The sequence below is a fragment of the Periplaneta americana genome, chromosome 1 (genome assembly GCF_040183065.1).
Source record: "Periplaneta americana isolate PAMFEO1 chromosome 1, P.americana_PAMFEO1_priV1, whole genome shotgun sequence".
NCBI classification, from domain to species: Eukaryota; Metazoa; Arthropoda; class Insecta; order Blattodea; family Blattidae; genus Periplaneta; species Periplaneta americana.
In genome coordinates, this window is record NC_091117.1 from 146,668,032 (window position 1) to 146,691,842 (window position 23,811).

General features: G+C 35.5%; 1 protein-coding gene across 1 annotated transcript in view; it reads right to left on the reverse strand.

The window, feature by feature from the left end:
* The window catches only part of LOC138709319 (uncharacterized), a 388,624-nt gene that overhangs the window by 107,895 nt on the left and 256,918 nt on the right, over nt 1-23,811 (reverse strand). The window contains exon 2 of the mRNA XM_069840001.1: nt 6,808-6,878. Within this exon, the coding sequence (XP_069696102.1) occupies nt 6,808-6,878 (71 nt within the window). The remainder of the gene's footprint in view (nt 1-6,807; nt 6,879-23,811) is intronic.

Below are 23,811 nucleotides of genomic sequence, written 5' to 3' on the forward strand. Positions count from 1 at the left end.
TCAAATTTAATGTCTCCGTGTGATCACAAATATATCAAGTTTAGAGGCTTCAAGCACTTGACTCCTATAAACTATCCCCGTGTGAATCAGGTATTAGACACATCTGTGGCTCATGTGTTATGACCACTGGTCTACCATTCAGGCGGCCTAGATTCGATTCCCGGCCTAATCGTGATGTAATTTTTGGTGCACAAAGCAGGCGTTGTAGAGGGAATTTTACTCCCGTTTCCCTCTATAATTTTACCAACACTCTACACCTCCCCCTTACTATATTTCTCATGTGCAATAGTAAAAATTAGGGGGAGAGGGTTAAGTCTTGGAGGTGATACTGGTTTCCGATGCTGATGTAAGGACTTTGGGCTCCGGGCCCCCAGGATTTAAAAGACTACTCGCCTGCGAAATGGAACCTATTCAATCAGGGACTGAGACAGGATGACCCACCTGTAAGCGTCGGATTCAGGAATGTTACCCAGGCCACCTGTCGAACTTGGACAATCATCGCATATGTATAGGTGGTACAATGGGCCAAATCATGCCTAAGTGCAAAGTGTGGCTTAATATTTGGGTTTCGTCAATAGCTATTAATAGTACATTATGCAACGAGCCTATAATGATAGTAATTAAGAATCGAGTATGGATATTTATGAAACGAGCGCAAGCGAGTTTCATAATTTTCATACGAGCTTCTTAATTACCATTATAGGCGAGTTTCATACGACTTTTTATGCTCGACCATATTTCTAACTTGAAATTGCCGGTATTCAGATGTATACATTTTATTTGTAACTGACAAGATCGGAAGTGACCTTGTTCTAGGTCGTGAATTATGAGATGTGCGCAGACGCGAAAGTATTGATTTTTTCCGAGGAACAATAATGTCATTGACCTTGACGTAGTCCCGTTAAAATTTATAATATTATAATATTATAACCTTGATTATTGAATTCGACATTGAAAAACGAGATGACAAATTGAAATTATTTGAAATTATTTACAATTAACGCTAATTATTATAGTAAAAGAACATAACCTTCTGCGACAGTATTGGATTTCCAGCCTCCGTGACTTTTCGCTAATTCTCTTTCGATTGCATATCCGAGAATAATCGATACTTGCAGTTTTATAACGGTAGAAAGCTGACCTCTCATTGGCTGAACAGTTGTAACCTGAGTCATCATTGGCTGAAAGACCTGACCTTTAATGAGTAGGTGTACTTTAATGACATGCATTAAAGTTCTGCTACCAGGTGTATAATTACTACGTTTCGGGATGGTCGAGCATAAAATCACTACAGATTGTTAGATGTTATATACAGTATTTATTCTTCAGGAGTTTTCGCCGTGACAACATTCATTTTCTTAATTTCAATCCGTTTTATTTTTCGCCTGTAAACTCGTATTAGTAATATATGATGGAATATGGTAACGGTATATAAAAATGGTAAACGATATGTATAAAAATGAAAGTAAATAAATCAGTGTTCACTAATAAATTAATAATCACAATTTATAAGATGTCTCGAACAAATTTTAACAATATTAACTACAAAATCAATATTGGAAGAATTTCATCCTGTCACCAGTCTGATTACGCACAGCGTTCGTTGGTTGTAGGCGGTATATGAACATTCACTAAATCGTTGACACTTAGTAACTGAACTGCAGAAGAGAGGTTAGGTAATATATTTTTCCTTGCCTTGCATATTCGCATTCCTTCCGAACTACATGTTTTTCGTTTTTGACTGAAATTTTTGGCGGTTCGTTTGCACGCGTCTTTTCACTTTGCGCTCCTGTTCGTTCGTTCATACCCTGTACGTAGGTATTGCATATTGTATATTGAATTATATACATGCGTATACTGAGTACCTCGCAATTTTGTATAAGTTGCCACAATTATATTTGAGGCACTCAGAAGCAAAGTGATACAAATGAAGTTTAGTAAGTTTTGAGACAAATGACTTTGAAGTTGAAAAAGAAATTAAAAAAACTGTTGCAGGAGTATGTTGCTGTAAATTTGCAGTTGTATATGTTGGTACCTATATTTTTTTAACTTCTAAATAGAAATTATCTATTCTAAAACAGTTTAGGTAAAATTGCGTCCTAAAGGGGAGAGGATGGTATTTTTAAACCTTTTTCCTATCTGGTGTAAAATATTAATTTTTTGTATGTAGAGAGCTCATAGCTGTAGGAACTCAACCAAATATAAATATTTTGAAAAATAATATTTGGGGGCCTAAATTTGAAAAAAAAAAAATTATACCCAATGTAGGATTGTACTACAACCGATATATCTAAACCGTTTTTAAAGATAGATTCGAACTTTTTTTGCAATGTATTTGCAAAAGCATGTTCTACAAACTGTCTGTAACAGAATTTTGATATTAGTTCCTACGTTTGTAAAATAAACAATTACAATTTAATAACAATTTTCTGATTAAAATTTAATTTACCGGAAACAACAATAGAAGTGGGAGTGTGAATTAAAAATCCATAAGGCAGGAAGTTTAAAAATGGCGACTCAACATCCGATAAGAGCATAAATACCCACAAAATGTTATGCTATGCATTCCACACATATCACAGAGTGTTTTAAAGAATTTTTTTTTGAAAATTTACTCATTTTTCACCAAAAACTACCATCCTCTCCCCTTAAGTCACTTGTATTACTTTACCACGAAAAAATATGTTTGTGGAGAAGTAATATAAGTGCAAGGGTTTTCAGTATTTGTATATTATTTAAAAGAAAAACAGGAACATTGCTTACAACACTGAGACATTCCTGTCTTAACAGAATTTGAGCTTGAATAATTTCAAGGGAAAAATTGTTCCGGGGCCGGGAATCGATCCCGGGATCTCTGGTTGAACGTACCAGCGCTCTGCCAACTGAGCTACCCGGGAACTCCACCCGACACCGTTGAGACGGTCTGCTTTACAGGAAGTTTTCCTGAAAGATTAGATTTACAGAATTTGAGCTTTCTTATTATCGTATTATGGCACAAAAATATGTCTATATAACCGAAAGAAGTGGGTTAAGAATATTTTTAATTTTCAATGAAATTCAGCCTTACAAGTAAACCTTCAGGTGGGGTAAAAAATAAAGACTTACCTTTATTACCATTCGATTAAGCATTAAAACCAATGCAAAAAACGTAAATTTTACAACTCGAACGCAATGAACACCAGAGATCGCGACTAATCAAGATAAAGTTGACATGGGCTACTTAGATTGCAAACAACTATACCATGTAGCAATGCTAGACGCGAGAGCGAAGACAGTACTGCTATAGAAGCGCTGTCAGCGAGTTGTACCTTGCAGTTTGTGTAATGTTATGTGCAGTGGGCTGAAGGAGATGAACCCAGTGAATATAGTGATTAAAATTCTGGATAAACTAAAAGAAGAGGGTTATAAGGAGGCAGACTGTGAAATGTCGCGGAAGGAACTTGAAATTGTTGATGATATATTATATATGATTTATTAAAGAGTTATGAATCGGAAGCAGTTGAAGAAAGTCATACTCTGGACACGGATGAAAATGAACCACGAAATGATAATGACATGCCTCATGTACGAGAATGAGAGACTGAGAAAACAAATACTACGTCAGAAGAGGAATCAAATACTTCACAAAGTTCCGGTTCTCAATACGCTCCGTCCCCTCCCAAAACATCCCGAGTCATTGACTTTGAAGAAAAATGTAAGGTAATAGAATATTGGATTCTGCCAGGTGTACCGACAAACAAAAAGAAGTTTAACCATAGGTCATGGAGCAGTATGAAGCATAAATTCACGTGGTTAACACACGAAAGTCAACTCTACAAAATGAAGCAAGCTGTTGGACAACAAAACGATGTTATGAATAAAATGGAAGAAGTGCACCGAAGAACATTTGAGGAATTCTGTCTGCGGCGGTCGTCAAATGAAATTGTAAAAAAAAAAGTGACAAAAAGAACTGCACTGACAACAGCTCGTGATTTATTAGGCATAGAACAGAAATACTTCAACGCAAGTCCTACTTGGTTGCATCGCTTTAAAAAGCATTATAAGATTGTCAGGCGCAAAATTATATCATAGGTGTAACAAAGCGTCAGATACGCGACAAAACAGCTCTTGAACAATCAATCCAAACCTTCAGACGTGAGTGCACACCACTTATGTACATGTACGATGATGATCATGTGTTTAATGCAGACGAATGTGGATTCCATACGGAAATGCCTTTTGGCAGAACATTAGAACGTCAAGGAACCAGTAAATGTATGGTGTCGTGCAATCCAAAGGGGCAACTACACATTCCTACACTATAATGCCGGTGGTTTCTAAAGCTGGAAAACTGATGCCAAAGTTACTACTGATTCTCCAAGAACCGAAAAGTATAAGTGAAAGACTTACGGAACGCATTTTCCAGAGTGACAACCTTGTTGTGAAATGGACATCGTCTGGAAAAATGACCAAAAAATATGGATTAGAATTTTTGCGAGAAATGTTCCTTCCTAATTCTGCAACATGCAATCTTCTGCTGTTGGACTCGTATGGTATCCACTGCGACGAAAATACAATTAAGCAACTGTTAAAAGAAGGGACTATGGTCTTGAAAAACTAGTAGTGAAAATCATACCACCAAATACGACTTATGAGTTGCAACCTTTGGATAGGTACTTTTTTCGAATGTACAAGCACATAATTCGACACATTTCTCATAATGTAGATTTTGATGATTCATCTGATACATTACAACAACGCAACAATGTACTGAAACTACAGTCGCTCGTTTATCAGCAGTTCCTTTCTCCACGATTCCTACAGGCGCATGGGTATGGTTGGGTGTTAGCTGGATTGGGATCCAGAAGTGGACAACGTTTTCAAAACACTACAGAGTACTGTATTCGAAATGTACAAGGAATATGTACTCGTACGATCTGTGCAAAATCAGCCTTTATAAAGTGCGGGTGGTGTACTGATAATTTGTGTTTCCAACATTTCTTCATTAGCTATCACTGTTGTGCGACATATTTTCCTGGACAAAAACAAACCAGATTCTGGAATACGATGCATTAGGTAACATGATGACCACATCATCGTTTTCCTTCTTACGTATTAATCGTTAGTTCAAGGTATGTTTTCTTGCTGCTTGAAGCCTCGTGTTCTGAACTGTGTATCGCACTTGATAATTGCAGTCGAGTTACGAAATTTGAGGATTATTCATATTTTATTATGCTGATTCCAAAAATATAAGTTCCATTTTCATTGTTTTTTACCTCAGGTGAAGGTTTACTTGTTAGTCGCTGTCCATTACGTCACAAGCCTCATCTGAATAAGTCACATCTCTCTCTGCTGCAACATCTGTGTTTCTATCATGAAGTGCATCTGTAGGACTTCTACCACGAGTATTCCTTAAACTTCCTATTCCATATCCTCTTCCACTCCACGTCCTGCAGTCCTTATTATAAGCCCCTCCTCATGCTTCAGGTCATCAAAGAAAGAGTGGTGTATGGGTGGGATGAATTTCTTTAGCTCTTACAAGTTATTCCACTTAGCAAAAGTTATCCTTATTGTATCACTATATAGTTGCTCCAGCTCAATGTGTGCAGGCCTTCCACGAAGATGTTTTGAGAAGTCAGCGCTGTAATGTATTATTTCTCTCCATTATGGCAAATGAATTAGTCATAAACAGGAGAAATGCAATAACACTATGTAAACACGTCTTGTATTAGTTTGCCTCTCAGTTAAAACTCTGTAAGCATTGAAATACAAGAGTTAGGCCAATAGGAACCAGCATTCACTGGAACTGCATTTATATAACTTTTTCTCTGAACAGAAGTGACTTTGAAGATCTAGAATATACACTTATCTCGCTTAAAAAAATGTCACTTGTATCACTTTGCTTCTGAGTGCCTCACTTACTACATACACACTTTCTTAAGGATCGTTCTATTACACCTATATTTCATACCTACTACTCTATTCCCTCTTATTATCCAAACGTCACATTTATGTCTCCCTTCCTGCCCTTGAAATAAACTTTTTATGCCTAGTCATTGTTTATATCCATTAAGAACTTATCTCCTATTTCTCTCCTAAGTAATATTTATTTTCCAATTTTGTTTTTCATTGTCATCTAGTAACTTTGATCTGTTTACTTTGCTATGCTGTGTATTCATTAGAATTAAATCGTTGTTCACCATATTAACACCTCAAATTAACAAAAGTTCACATGCAATACTTGAAAAACAATTTATAAAATTCAATTTTGTTTTGCGTACTTAATTTTTCATACTTTATTTCAGTATCTTAAACCAAAAGGTTCATCTTTAAATTCTGAAGAGTAACTTATAGAGCATATATGTTGAATTTAACGCTGATTTTTTGTCTTTCATTTCACAAATATTTGAAAAAATATCTACCTACAGATTTACAGCTTAAGACGTTACACTTCTTTGGGTCGTAAATGCTATAAACTCATTTATTTCCCTTTGCTAGTTTCCTCATTCCGCATTTTCTTGAGTAATTCTATCGTATTATTATGCTTTCAGAAAATATGTCTCATTCATTGAGTTGGGGTCTTTCATGTCCTCAAGCTGCGCTCTGTAATTCTTTCCATTTTCGGTTTTTGAAGCATCTTGGACAGTAAGTAGGTGCCTTGTAAATCTTAATTCGTTAGAAAGGATATAATTTGAGAAAATAATACGTAGTAAGTGAAACAGATAGACCTATTGTATGCAATTAGGAAAATAGAGAAGTTGATCCATTTACCTATTATAATCTAGTTCAACTCTAAATTCCCCAAATCGTGGCAACGTTGACACTTACCCCGCAGGTGTCCGCGGTGTCCAGGACGTACACAGTATTGTTGGTGTACCGGAAGTACAGGTCTTCGAGATCTGAAAATGAAAACAGTACTTTAAAATATGCATATTTCATAACAGTTTGCAACAGCAGAAGATGCAGTTGCTTCTGAGGAGAATCTTACCCGAGTATTCTAAACAGATTAAAAAAGAAGCCACAAAATTCAAATTCGTATTATTAATATATGATAGAATGTGGTAAATGTAGCCCATATAAAAATGACAAAAGATATTTATAAAAACAAAAGTAAATAAATCAATGTTCACCAATAAATTAATAATTACAATTTATAAGATGTCTCGATCAAATTTTAACAATATTAACTACAAAATCAATATTAGAAGAGTTTTAGCCATAAAGTAACGTGTTTCATTTCAACCGGATTCGTTTCCGATAAGAAACTCGAAATCTTATTTATTTACTTTTTCCTTGGGGTTTTGGATGTGTCACACTAATTTTATATATTTGTGCCGACGGATATTTTTGGAACTAATCCACCACCCTGCATGATAGCATTAAAACGTCATAGAAACAGAATGCTGGCGCCCTCTTCAGAAATTACCTCTACGTATCTGACTCTATGGAAGAAAGCCTGTGTAAGTCCCCTTTCTAATAATAATAATAATAATAATAATAATAATAATAATAATAATAATAATAATAATAATAATAATAAATAAATGAAATCCAAACTATTATCGACCTATAAGTATTCTCCATACTCTGTAAAAGCATTGAAACGCATTGTTCACAAAAAAATTGACGGACTTCTTGGACGAATACAATGTACTTGGAGTATCACAGGAATCAGAAATGGACACAACACGAATACAGCATTACTGTAAGTTGCAGAAGACATACCGGAAGTATTCTGTAACCAAAAATTTGCCATTTTGAGACTTCCTGACTTCAGCAAAGCCTTCGACTCGGTTAACATAGAACTGTTAATATGCAAGCTCCAAGCCCTTAACCTACCAGAAAATTGAGTTTCGTGGTTTACTTCCTACCTTCGAGTACGCCAACAATGTGTGCGGGTCTGCGATCGTTTTTCTTTCTGGCGTTCCGTGGGAGCAGGTTTGCCACAGGGTTCGGTTCTTGGACCTTTACTTTTTACGTTCTACATCAGTCATTTCCAACTGACCAACCTGTGACGGCGGACCGCGTTTCCCCTCTAAGAGCAGAGCTAGTAGAACACTTGAGGGAGGGCAATGTTGTGTTTCCGCTATTTAAACATATCCCTTCCCTCCAATACTACGTCTCTTAATTTGCTCCTATAGCTATGCTTCCTCTCACAAGGAACTCGAAAGCAGAGACATCTGAGCCATCAGTTGGATATGTCTGATTTACATAAACGACATATGACATAAGTGAATAAATCAGTACATCAATACATACATACAGCTTTCTACTTCCAATGTCTTGTCTTAAGTGATAGTCTTGATGAATGTTCACCACATTAACAGTGAGAACCATCGCCGTAGTTCAAGCGATAGCGCGGTTTCCTACAGCTCTCGAAGGAAAGTAGAGCCCGATCGCAAAATCGTGGCACCAAACTGCGCGAGCTTCTTTCTGAGGCTTCTGCTGCAAACGGAGTGGAGGTGATCTGTGTGTGCGATCGTTTCCAAGCCACGACTTGTGGTCGGGTTCTACTGTTGAGGTTTCTGTCCCTGCACTTTGCCACACATGTAAAATATCAAACGATTCAGAGCCATGTGCTCGCTGCAACATCAGCAAAATGTTGGAAGCATTACGATCAGTTAGTTTGCAGGGTTTCCTTTCCTTCCTTGATATTGGAACCGACACTTAAAGATTTGGTTTTCACGTCCATGACATGAATAAAATTCGTGAAGCTTATTTCTTAGCTTAAACAAATTTTTACTTACAGTTATGGTATAAGAAACGAATTTCTTAATCACAGAATAAATGTTTTTGTTCACCGTAACCGAGCTGATTTTTTGTATGTATGTATGTATGTATGTATGTATGTATGTATGTATGTATGTATGTATGTATGTATGTATGTATGTATGTATGTATATGTATATGTATATGTATATGTATGCATGTGTGTGCATGTGTGTGTATTAACACTACACTCGGTAGCAGTGATACACAATAATAATATTACAATAAAATTTATAACAATTACAATAATTACAGCACTAAAAATAAAATAAACGTAAATTAATTCTAACTATAATTAAATAGATGCAATAAACCTAAGACCATAAATAAAAAAATTAAATGAATTAATTTTATATACAGTATTTATATAGTTATTGTGTATTATGTTTACTGTTATGTTCCATAATATCTATATATATAATTCGAACTGGTAATGGAAATTATGGCAAAACGGCTGAACGGATTTTAATAAATGATCTCTCATTTTGAAGCTTGGAACCCAAAATTTTTAAGAAAAATAGTAGTTTTCAGTGAAATGTTAATTTTCCTACATCATTTTCCTATTTTTAAAAATCCATCTGTCGTCAGTTTTGAGAAATAATGGCTTTTCAGAATAAAACAAAACACACACTACAGTAAACAATATTACACGAAGGCCATGATCTACAAGATTGCTGACATATTTAGAGCTCAAATTTATTTGGTTATTAAAAACTTCAAGACTTGTTAAAATTATTTACAGGTCTGATTCTCTGTTGTGTAATTTTCTGAGTACAGCTGTGTATTGGAAATTAAAAACTACAAAACTTGAGGTGGTTTGATGACATTATTACCATTAGAAATGAAATATTATTATATCTAATCCCATGATGTGACTATTTTTCATTACTTATACATATTAATGCCTATTGATGATATGAAAGTGAAACGTTTTGGGGTTATATAAGTAAATGTAGAGAATATCTTAAATTCAATCTTCATTTCTATAATTTACTCAGTGGCGGCTACATAGTATACATAGTATATGTTACTGAAAACTATAAAACTTACCTAAGGTAATAATATTGTTATTAAAAATCAATTTTTATAGTTATTAATCAAGTGGGATTGGGTCATTTTCATATATTTAATGGCGGTGTGCTGTAGATATTTTATATGCGTGATTCTCTTCAGTATTGGCTCGAGAGAGCGCAAAATTAGAGTTTTTAAGAAAATACGAAAAGGTATTACTTACTGATAAAATAAAAGGCCTACAAGATTTTGTAGTCTCCCGATCATTTCAGCAAGATCTCTTAGCAGGATAAAATTATTTTACCCTCTACATTTCAAGGTAGTTCACGAAACACGCAGCAGCTATACCAAGATGCTATATTGTCTATTGTGCGAAAGCATAGTAAACCTGACTCTTTTTAACTTTCACCTACAATCCACAATGATCTGAAATAGCTATTGCTTTACTCCCACTTGAAAAACCCACTGATAGTCCTGACATTGTTACTTGCGTTTTCACGTTGAAACTCAAAAACTGAAGGTGATAGGTTCAAGAAAAAGTATTTGGAATTAAAAAAACATTCAGAGGGAGTATGTTTCATTATTATGGAAGCAAATAACTTTCAAAATGTCTGGCATTCTTAATTGAAAATAAATCTAAAAATTTTTATTTGAAAGTCTAATGAACTCAGTTTGCAGCATTTGCTGCACAAGCCACTAGTATATTATATTCAGGGCATGTGCCACGTATGGGGGAATCCAGAAATGCTTTTAGAGTGTTAGTTGGGAGGCCGGAGGGAAAAGACCTTTGGGGAGGCCGAGACGTAGGCTAGATGTGAAGATAATATTAAAATGGATTTGAGGGAGGTGTGATATGATGATAAGAGACGGATTAATCTTCACAGGACAAAGACAAATGTCGGGCTTGTGTGAGGGCGGCAATGAACCTCCGGGTTCCTTAAAAGCCATTTGTAAGTAAGTAAGAGCGTTGGTTTCGCAGTGTTAGTGCGTTCATGTAGTTAAAAAGTAGCTGGACTGACCATTTCAATTTAGTAGCAATCCCACCTACAGTTACGTATCGAACTAGGTTTTATCTTTCGTAGCGTCCTGATGTAAGCATTTAGGGTTACAGTTTGAACCTGAAACTCCAGAATATACTAACCGATAACTTTCCTAACTTTTTTGGGAACGAAAATGCGCTGCCTGATCATTATTTATAATAGAATAATGTCAATTTTTTAAATTACGTACTATACGACACACGTACACACATTGTATATGGAGTGTGCTAAAAAGCAACAGGAAGCTATGGCACAGTATTTCTGATAATTGTCATTCTAAGAGTTTCTAATGAAAACTGCTGAATTGACATCGGGATTAGTGAAAGCATTTGACAGGGAGGTGAATCATAGTTTAAACGTCTCATTTTGTTTTGGTATTGGATCGAATGCGTTGCATGAGCGACGGTAGGACAAAAGATAGTCGTGTCGGGCAATCTCACGATGTTGCTGATTGCGGTGGAGGAAATCAGGTTTGCATTGTGACTCAAAAAGAGAGACGATTAGAGCGCGGTGCCGGACTCGTTACCGGGCAGTCGGGCGTGAGAGTCATGACAATTTGGGAGCGATTGTTTCCAATGCGGCTTCTTCGTTGACACTTCTGCACTGTCACGTGATCAGAATAGTAATTCCCGTTTTTCTTATTTATGAAGTTAATTGGATGTGCAGTTCAGATACTTTCGTAGTAATGAAAAATTATCCTTCACGTTAGTTATGAAGTTACGAAGCAAAAATTATATAGAGTAGTCTACCTAATGTTTGCTCCGCGGGCTTAATGTCATAAAGCGGTGCTTCTTTGGCTCATAAACATCTGGTCGGTTTACAAGACATAAAAGTCGTACGCTAACTTAAAGTAGAATCCTGAAATGATGGTTCTCTACTTGGATGCAAGCATTGCATCTAATTAAATCTTTCAAATAAAGAATGAATGGTTCAGAGCCATAGTGGGCCGAGCGCCATTTATTAAAAACTGAGAAAGCAAGGGTTGAAGTTAAGTGAATACCATAGTTTAATGAAGATTGACATATAATTTAGTTTTCATTTGTATACTTGATGTTACTTGCTATATGTTTCCATTGAATTATGGTAATAACTTCATTTTAACTCTTGTTTTCTACAATTTTAGTAAATGGCGCCTTGCCCACTATAGTTCTGAACCCTTCAAATGTAATACCATTTTGTTCGTTTTTGCTTTATTTTAGGTCGCATAACTGCTGGGTCTTTTTGCTACCACATTATTCACATACAGAACAATACAAGACAAGCAATGAAGATTACAAACAAAATACACAATATATTGCAATGTATCTAGAGGTAAAAAGTAAATAAATACACAGAAGAAATAATGAACAGAGTGTAAGAATAGTATAAATTTTACAATCAAATCATATTGTACAAAGAAATTTCTTTAAAGAATTGAACTACTTGTAGAAGAACATTTGTATTGTTGAGTGCTGTACATATATCATTTGGTATGTTGTACTTTTTCCTTGAGGTGTGTTATCTTCTGCATTCTATGGTGACGTGTTTGACGGTGAGAAAGCAATGACAGGTTTCACAGGTTGGTGGTTCATTTCTTGATATGAGGTAAGAATGGGTTAATTTTGTATGTCCAATTCTTAATCTTGATAATAAAACCTGGTCTTTTCTATTAAGCTTGTGGATCGGTATATCAATAGAGCATGTTGACTTGGCTTGGAAACGTTTTCTGGAGGGATTGACAGTCCAAAATTTAATCCATGATTCTTTACATTTACTGTCTATGAGGGAAATGAAATCTCAGTGTGGTAAGAAGGTATTCTCGAGGATTGTAGAATCTTCAGTGCTTTGTTTGGCTTCTCTATCAGCTGCATCGTTGCCTGCAATGCCACAATGAGAGGGTATCCAGATGAAAATAACTTCTTCTCCTTTTGCTATAAGTTTATGATATAAGATCTGAATGTCTTGTGTTGATTTATCAGTTGTCCATACATTACTCAGCGCCTTTAATGAGCTTAAAGAGTCTGAAAATATGATGAAATTGTTATGATCTTTATTTAAAATATACTGTAGTGATTCTCTAATTGTAGATAATTAACATGACAAAATTGAAAAGGATTCTGGTAACTTAACAGATATTATTTCATTTTCAGATATCATTGCACATCCACTTCCATCACTTGATTTAGAACTATCAGTATAAATTGTGATGTTATTAGTTATCGTTTTTGCTTTGTTTTCGAGATAAAAATTGTTTTACATGAAACATTTTATAGTGTCTTTTGAGAAACCCATTGATTTAATTCCCAATAAACTCACTGTCAGTCAATTAAAGAGAGCAACACTGGTACTTAATTTCATGTTATGCTAATTTCCAGGTAAGTAGACTATAAAAGAAGATTTAATCAAAGTTCTGGATGGGGTTTAAGAGCGAGATAAGAAAATTGACGGACTCTGTGATCAGATCATACGAAACCAATTTTTGTTGTGAAATAGACCTACGGTATTGACATTTATACTGCTGGGAATCAAAATGGCGATGAGGCTGCTGAATAGAATTGATCCGCTACGGAATTGACGCGGTCAGCATACAAGCAAACATTCTGATGGGGGCAGATGAAAAAAGTTATTTTTTTTCTTCCACCATGTTAATAAGTCAAAAAAAGTGTTTACACAAATTTTGTCCACTCGAGCACAATTACGAGAGCAGCCCAGAAAGTAAGTTTCTCTGAGGCCTGCTCGAAATCTAGGTACGCGGCGAACCTTAGTATTGTATTGTATTTATTTACATTCAGTGGTAGAACTCGATCCAATCCTAAGATAATAATGACTGGGTAAGAGAAAAAAGAAATAGACGAAATATATTTTAGAAATAATTTCGACGCTGTACTCAAAGTGATTTATTGGAATTTTAGTTTATTATTTACCGTGCACAGCTAGTTTCCTTTATGCTATGGTTTTCCTCTCGAAAAAAATGCAAATAGAAAATTTAATAAAACGTTACTTTACAAATGAAGGGTTCAGAGCCATAGTGGGTCAAGTGCCATACATTAAAAACGGAGAAAACAAGTGTTAAAATTAAATGAATGCCGTAATTCAATGAAACATATAACAAGTAATATAACGTACACACATTAAAACTAAATGATATGTCAATCTTCATTAAACTATGGTATTCACTTAACTCTAACACTTGCTTTCTCCGTTCTTAATAAATGTGGTTTTGAACCCTTCAAATATAATTTGAAAAAATATTTCTATTAACGATGCTTTATTTGACATGTTCAAGTTTCTTTGTTTGCAGCATCTCCTTCCCGTGCTCAAAGCTTTTACATACTACATTGCACCCCGTCGATGTTAGTACACTCGCCCCTAGGCCAGTCTCCTCCTGTCAACTGTTGATAATGGGATAGGGTGGCCAGTTCCTTTCCCCCTCCATTGAATACATCGCCGACTAACTACATACTACACTAGGCAGACTTCACATGCATACAAAACATTTATTCTTCCTTTGACACACATTGTCAAGTAAGATATACTGACTGATAATAGATAATAATAATAATAATAATAATAATAATAATAATAATAATAATAATAATAATGATGATTTATCAGAGTTAAGGCCATACGGCCTTCTCTAACACTCAACCAATGACAATGATAATTGGTTAATAATTATTAATTATGATTACAATTGAAGACCTCGTTGCAAAGACGGTGAAATTCAGAAATAAAAATTTTACAACAGGTAAAAATAACATTCTACAAAATGTAAATGTGCTTTAATTTGAAAATTTTTTTTTCCCAGGATAATTTAGGAAATTAGTTTGTCTTTTATGATGTTACTAATATTCTTGTTAGTTCTCTTTCATACATACAATAGAATTATTTTAAAGCAGTGAACTTGAATGTTTTTGTCCCGAAAATACAACGGATTTCTTCTTCTTCTTCTTCTTCTTCTTCTTCTTCTTCTTCTTCTTCTTCGGCACTACGGCCCTTGTAGTCTAGTCTTGGCCTCCCTTAGGATTTTGTTCTACTCTTGTCTAACCACAGCCTTCTGCCTCCATCTTCTCACTCCTGAAGTCTTTAGATCATCGTTTACTCCATCCAACCATCTTAGTTTCTGTCTGCCAATATTGCGTCTACCTTCAGGTTTTGAATTTCAAATCATCCATCCTGGTTACATATCCCAACCATTCCAGTCTACGCGTTTTAATTTCAACTACAATATCTGGATATCTATATTGAGCTTTCAACTCCGTATTATATCTGATTCACCAGAGACCTTTTTCATATTTTGGACCATAGATTTTCCTTAAAATTTTCCTCTCCCATGTCATCAGTTGCTGTTCTATTTTCTTAGACAGCGTCCAAGTTTCACTGTCATAAAGCACAATTGTTCTTATTACTGTTTTGTATAATGTAAGTTTTACTTTTTACTTACACATCTCTCACTCAATGTTTTATTAAGGGCTCTCAAGCATCTGTTTCCTGCTGCAATTTTATGCCTCATGTCCGCATTTGCAGTATTTTCTTGAGTCATCAATACTCCTAAATACTTGAAAGAATATACTTCATTATAATTATGTCCATTTATTAAAACAACATTGTTAGCAGTTCCGCTTGAGCTTATATTTTTCATATATTTTGTCTTTTCTTTATTAATTACTAACCCCATATGCTCTGCTTCTATTTGATTTGGTTGACAATGTCATCGGCATAAGCTCTCTTGTCTTGTCCTATAACACCTTTAAAATTAGTGTCAACATTCCTCATAACTTTCTCCAGACCAATATTAAACAGAATTGTAGATAGGGAGTCTCCTTGTCTCACTCCGTTAACAGTTGAGTATTTATCAGTTATCTTGACGGATTTCTTTGTCATACTTAAATTTAATTTATTTCTTATTTGAAAACAAGTGTACAAAACTTACTTCAGTCTCAGGTGAGTTCTCGTTGAGTGTTTAATCAATGCATATCATCATCATCATCATCATCATCATCATCATAGCACTACAGTCCAAAGTGGACCTTGGCTTCCATCATAACAGCTCTCCATTTCACTCTGTCCCCAGCCACAGCCCTCCAACTCCTCACACCCAGGCTTGTAACGTCTCGCATTACGCCGTCCATCCACCGCTTCTTCGTTCTTACTCTTCTTCTTTCTCCCTCTATTCTTGCGTTCACTATCATCTTAGGAAGCCTTCCCTCCTCCATTCTCACTACTTGTCCTAAACATCTCAGTCTAATAGATTTAATAAAGCTCACTATATTCTCGCCTTCCAATAGGTGATCAATCTCTTTATTCTTTCTTTTTCTCCACTCTTCTCTATCATACACTGGACCGTAAATCCTACGTACAATTTTTCTTTCAAAGATGAGAAGGCTATTCTCATTTTCCAGTTTCATTGGACGAAAAGGATGTTAAAAACGACAAAACTCCCGTGCAGTGAACAGTAACCTAATCATCTCCCCGTCCGCTATAAAATATTCTACACAGAGTTCCAGCACTTTTTTCTGCAGAAGAAATGAACTAGTTATTATTATTATTATTATTATTATTATTATTATTATTATTATTATTATTAAAATCAAATAAAATGTGTCGCGATATCGCGGGCGTTCAGTAAAGTGTATCGTCAGTCAGAAAAGGTTGAAAACCACTGCATTAACCTATACCGGTATGTAACTACTGGACGAATGAGTGTTCTATATAGTTTAAGTTTTGTTCCTTTAGATAGCATTCTTGAGGTGAACATGAGTGAGAACTAGAAATAAGTTCTATTTCCATACGTTATTATTTTATTAATTTCATTCTCGATTTTATATTCATTACTGATAGACGACCCAAGGTATGCGAGTTCTTGAATACTTTCGAAATTATAATTCTCCATTTCAAAATTTACTAGTCTTTCATTTCTCTGTTTATTCAGTCTCATATATATTGTTTTTCTTTATTTACTTTTAAGCCAATCTGTTTGCCTTCATTATCTAAAATCCTAAACATCTCTTTTAAATCGGAGATGTTACGTCCTATAATCACAATATCATCAGCAAACCCATAAACTTGCCTGGATTTGGATGCAATTGTTCCTGTAACTTCTATTTTACTAATTATTTTGTGTAATACTAAATTAAAAAGAGTAGTAGATAAAATATCATCCTGTTTTACTGCAAAGCTTATTGTGAATGCGTTCGTAATTTGATTGCCTACTATTACTTTGGCCGATGTCTTAACTAATGTTATTTTAATCAGGGATATCAATTCCCAAGGTATTCCGAACTCTTCAAGTATAATATAGAATCAATGCATATAGGCTATTACATAAATATTTCTAAACATTAATATTCTGTAATGTGTTATACTTCTTACTGGCATCTGATCTTGGAGACAAAAGCTGTAGTTAAAGTTGGCATTTAAATACATACTGTAGGAAAAGAATATTGGGCTACATCAGCTCATTGTCTCTGCGGATGACGTGAATATGTTAGGAGAAAATCCACAAACGTTTAGGGAAAACACGGAAATTTTACTTGAAGCAAGTAAAGCGATCGGTTTGGAAGTAAATCCCGAGAAGACAAAGCTACCATCACCGTACGTACGATATTGAATCATCTTCACTCAAGTCAGCATTGGAAATAAATTGTCACAGATGATCCAATATATCGCACTTATAACAATATTTTATATATTTTAACATTTTAGTATTTTAATAATCTATGACCATGGCTCATATAGCCCTTGTTTTAACATTTTAACCCTGCGTTAGTCTGGTGATTTTTTTTTTCCATCGTTAGTCTGGTGGGGTCTCATACACCCGATACTGTTTTTAGTTTAAAAGGACTGCATATAATATCAAAATGGATTTATTTTCATATAAATGAATTGTACATGCATCAAGAATAATCTAAAATACAAATAAATATTCTAAATTAATTTTGTATCGGACAAATATATTTCTAAATTACTACTTCACATAAAGGTCTAATAATCTTACAAATATTTTGTAATAAGTTTGTGATCCATACAAATACAGTACAATTAGTTAAAATAAAGTACATAACTATCCTCAAATCAGTCTGTTCAAGTTTCTTTAGCTACTTTCGTCATTATCCTCATTATTATATACAAATTCTTCGCACATAGGTGTAATATGTTCAATGCACAGAAACTTCGAGCACTTTTTACACACGTACTTTGTTTTACGATCTCTTGTTCGTGGACATACTTCACACCTCCCTTTTCCTTCCCGCCTGCGTTTTTCTTCCTTATGTCCATCCTGTATGGAAGTTGCTTGCCGTTTCAGCTTCATCTGGAGTTCTCTAGGTAAACTAGTTGAAGTCGCGCGCTGTTCACGGTGTTCTGCCAACAGTCCCAATGCCAGTGTCTTCAAGAACAGACGTCGCCTAATGTCTGTTTGTGTATTGGCAAGATATATTACTTGTGAGTTAATTCCAGCAATGTTCAGAAGTGCAAAAAATATTGTTAGAGGCCACCTTCTCGAATTACGAGAGACGTCGTATGTAGCGCACATCTGATCTACTGTATCGACCCCGCCTTTGAATGTGTTGTAACTGGTTATCATGTCAGGTTTCTTTTGTTCTCCTGTCGATTCATCGATTTTATCGTCATGATGCATCGTAGAAAGAAGTAGAACAACTTTGCCTTTCTTTGGGACATGGGAAACTAATGTAATGTCTCTGTTGAAGCCAAACATGCTGCTATGAATTTGTCTGTTCTTGGTCTGGACAAATTCTGGAGGCAGTTCTTTCTTGTTCTTTCTTAGAGTACCAAGAAGTGTAAGGTTGTGGTCTTTCAACAGTCTGGCAGCCAGAGTAACACTGTTAAACCAATTGTCAACAGTGACATTCCTTCCAGAGCCTGATATTCTTGATATCAGTCTTTCCACTACAGCATCTGCAGAATTGCTCAAATTATAGGGTCCCTCTGGTTGTTTTCCTGTGTAGACTTCAAGATTACTTGAGTAAAATGTTCTGGAGTCTGCCAGGGCAAATATTTTAATGCCATATTTGCGGGGCTTGCTGGGAATGTACTGTCTAAATGGACACTTGCCCCTAAATCCTTCAAGTTTTTCATCAATCGTTACTATTTCTCCTACCGTGTAGTTGTATCTACAATTGGCAATAAAATGTTCGAAAACATCTCTGATTGGTGCCAACTTATCAATTTTGGATCTCTCAGCTCTTGTTGATTTGTCATCGAAGCGTAAGCACTGCAGGATGAATCTAAATCGTTGCAAAGACATTGTGGTTCTAAATATGTCCATGCCCGTGCCGTCCGCAACCCACAAATCGTCTAAATTTTGTCTGTTAGATCTGAAAACTCCAGCCATGAACAGGAGACCAATTACAGCTTTCATTTCTGACATATTTGTGTGCTTCACTTTATATTTATTATGTTCACTGTAATTATCCGAAACACTGTCAATAAACTTACCTGTATTTTCCAAAATTATGTTCCATATATCGGCAGTGAAGAAAAGTTCGAAACAGTCCACAGGTGATTTACAATTTTTTGCATTTCCTTTCACTGAAGGTAGGCGACATCTAATAATATTATGAGAGCAACATCTTGTATTTTCTGGGGGTGGTACTTTTCTCCAGCTCGTCTCTCCATCCTTACCAAGGTAGAAGTCCGTAGAGTTCTCTTCTATCTCTGAAATATCTTCGTCTACTGAGTCAGCATCTTCTTCGGACTCTGTATTATGTTCACTCTCAGTCTCACTGTGCGGCCAGCCATCACTTTCCGAAACACCACCTTCAGTATTTTCTTCCTGTTCTTCACTCTCAACTTCCAATAACAATTTTCTAACACGAACTGCTTCCGTTTCCTCCATCTGAACGAGACGAAAACGAAAATAAATATTTGAAACAAGTATTCAAAAATCGATTTAAAAACACTTATAAAGTTAAAAGCACACATTATGGTGTAAAAATACAAAATAATGCAATCACGAATGAATTTAAAAATAACTTTACCTTGGCTCGCTAAGTGTACGCGGGTGACGCCGTTGGTCTGGTGGGGTCTACAAAACCCGGAACGGAAATAACTGTCAATAACTCTCCAATGATTCAAGTCTCACTGATTTGCTATGTACTATGATGCCTTCTATAAGGCGGGGGAAAGGTTCAGAAGCGGTGGGGATTCAGTGTTACAAACTGTCCAATAGGTAGAGCAAAAAATATTCCAGTGGGTCTGAGAGACCCCACCAGACTAACGCAGAATTTAACTTCATTATTGTTACGGTAGAAACTCATAATTAACTAATTTATCCATATTGTACTATACACACGCATGTACCAATTCTATTCATGTATTTTTAGGCATAATTTCTTCTGAAGATGGCTTATTTAAGCCGAAAACGTTAAACTGAATAAATAATGTGACAAGTATTCCAATAATTAATATTTGTTAAGCAGATAAGCACAGACGGACCCTGACCATTCTTAATTTCAATGTATTAGCTTATCGGTCCTCACCATGCCTTTCAAATTTCATATTTAGGAACATTAAATCCAGACGTTTGAGATGGGCAGGGCATGTAGCTCGTATGGGCGAATCCAGGAATGCATATAGAGTTTTTGGGGATCGGGGGGAGGCCGAAACATAAATGGGAGGATAATATTAAAATGGATTTGAGGAAGGTGGGATATGATGATAGAGACTGGATTAATCTTGCACAGGATAGGAAGCGATGATAGGCTTATGTGAGGGCAGCAATGAACCTGCGGGTTCCTTAAACACCGTTTGTAAGTAATTAAGGAAAAGAATATGGACTTATCTTCCGTCTGGAGTGAAGATCTCGGATGAAGAATCAACCGGACATGTCTGTTTCTGTTACGCAAATCAGTGAAGCAGTGAAGAGACGTTAGTATAAGTCAGACCTGACGGATTCTTGCACCAAAATGTGCAGCATATACTGTATTTGTCTGTGTAATGCATACTAAATGTCGGTTTTGAAAAGAAAATGGACTTGACCGGTTTTTGCGCCGAGGTCTTCCATTTTATTCTTTACAGGATTTTAAACATTGTCACCAGAATGTACTGCACATCTTGAAATTGCCATTATCTAGTGCAGACGGGAAAGTTTTTGATGAGAGATGCGACAGGACGTGGAATAGACGGAGAAGATAGCTTTCTTATAAGACGTAGGTAGCCCGTAAAGTACAGAGACACTTTATTCTATTTTTCCCTTTTGAAAACAAGTTAAAATGACTGTGAAGATACTGGGTCCCCGCTTTAAGCTGAATGACCATTCCATTCTCTCCTAATGGATGTTACAGCGTAGCAGGGAGGAAGAAGGAGCACGTCCCTTTCTCTATATTGCCGCTTTTTAAAGAATAATAATTTAGCCAGTAGAGTGAAGGTAATTAAGGCCCTCTCAAAGCAGAAGCGGCATCAGCGAAATAAAATTGAAGCCATTGCGTTTAAATGTGCACCTGACTTTTTCCTATGTGCCATTTTAGATCCTGACAATTTATAGGTCAGAAATAGGAAGCCAGATTGTGGAGCATTTGAACCGTGTGGTGAATATAACTTTATCTAACGTTCCGGAAATTGATACCTGCCCCATTCTAGTTGAAATTAAATGTAGGAAAGTGGGCTGTCATGTGATCTGATTGAATGGAAGTTTGTGTTATGAGAAAAAGAGGATTTATTTCTCTCCTTATTTGGAGTTCAAATGTTGATAGAAATCAAGCAATTTTATCTTATGACATTGAACTAATATTAATAATTTGCCTAGAGTTAAACTTTTGAGTATTTCATTAGATTCTAAATTAAACTGGTTTGTTCATATGAATTCAATTTTATCTCGTTTGATGCGAGTGATTTACGTATTAAGACAAGCGAAACAGCTTGTGCCTAGTATCTTTAAAAAGTAAGACTCAAGCCATAATTATTGGACATAAGCGTTTAGTTAACTCCCTTAATAACAGAAATATTTCAGTTGTTACCCTTAACAACACGCTAATCCCTTATTCATCTGTCGTAAAAAATCTTGGCTTCTTTTTTGATAATAATCTAAGTTGGAATTTTCAAGTTAAAGAAACGATAAAAAAAATCTGTTCCTCCATTCACTGTTTGAGTCGCTTGAGAAGCTTCTTGCCCCAGCAACTAAAACTTACCCTAGTGCAAACCCTAGTAATGCCGCACTTCGATTATTGTGACGTTTTGTTAAGTGACCTAAGTTCTGAATTGTCAGTCAAGTTACAGCGAGCTCAGAATATGTGTGTCAGATACGTGTGCAACATCCGAAGATATGATCACATATCACCGTCCTTCGCAAGTCTCTCGTGGCTCCGACTTAAAGAACGTAGAACTTTACACACTTTGTCTTTACTCTTTCGAATTCTGCACACCTCAACACCAAATTACCTTTCGTCTCGTTTCTGTTATCTATATTCTAACCAAGACGTAAATACCAGATCACTTATATGTGGCACGCTAAGTATACTTCTTCATAGAACATCTTGTTATTCATCATCTTTTACAATATCCACCTCGCGTCAATGGAATTCCTTGTCACAAAGTATTAGGGGCTGCAAGACAACAAACACCTTTAAGAACAGCTTAAAAGATAACCTTATTAGCATTTCACTCCAATCATACTGATTTAAAATATCACTGACTACATTGTTACTTTCTTCTTTAGACATCATCCTGATAGTGCTGTATTTTAATTGTCTCATAATAATCTCTTTCTATTATCTAATATTATTTGAAATATATTAACATTCTATGTATTTTAGTTTAATTCTGCTACACAGTTTATTTCAGTGTTTAATTAATAGTTCATAGTATTTTGTTGTTTAATTTGTAAATAACTCTTGTATACATGTAACTCTCATCTAAATCAAATTGTTGAATCTTTGTAAGTTCATGCATATGTATATACACTTTTTGCTGGTTGAGTAGAAGAGAAGGCCTTACGGCCTTAACTCTGCCAGCTAAAATAAATCATCATTATTATTATTGTTATTATTATTATTATTATTATTGTTATTGTTATTATTGTTATTATTATTATTGTTATTATTATTATTATTATTATTATTATTATTATTATTATTATTATTATTATTATTATTATTATTATTTTGCTTTTAAATAGTATTTTATTGTATGACATGGGATCACAAACGCAATGAAGATGTCATGGAAGAATTACAACTACAACCTGTAATTAATCACGTAAAACATTATCAGAACAACTGGATAAATCATCTGCATCGCATGCATAGAGATAGAATCCCAAAAGTCATGCTCCACTATCGTCCAAATGGGAAGAGATCTCTCTGTCGTCCAAAGAAGCGCTGGATTGAAAATTCAACTGTGAGATCGTAACAGGCCATTTGGCCTAATACTTGAACTGAAGAAGAAGAAGATATGACATTCGTATCTGTGATAAGTGCCAATGTTCGTAACGTTTTTGTATTACAGACCCAGGTATACATACATACAACCATTTTTTTTTATTTTAGTAGGTTATTTTACGACGCTCTATCAACATCTCAGGTTATTTAGCGTCTGAATGAGATGAAGGTGATAATGCCTGTGAAATGAGTCCGGGTCCAACACCTAAATTTACCCAGCATTTGCTCATATTGCGTTGAGGGAAAACCCCGGAAAAAACCTCAACCAGGTAAATTGCCCCGGCCGGGAATCGAACCCGGGCTACCTGGTTTCGCGGCCAGACGCGCTGACCGTTACTCCACAGGTGTGGACTACATACATACACACATACACACGTGTATAATAAGAATTAAGACCACCGTAGGTGAAAGTTATGTTATATCCGATATTCTTGGTTATGTATCAAGATTTAATTGTCTTGAAATGCCTGCTATCGCATATAGCGGAGTAGTGAGATATTATTGGTTCACATCAAGAAGGCTATGATAGGAGACAGGAGCTCATAAGTGGATTAAGTGTAATCTGTGAAGTTTCTCGCAGCAACGACCTCAGGGCCACAAACACAAAAATGGCGGGAATTTCAATCGACTTCTCTACA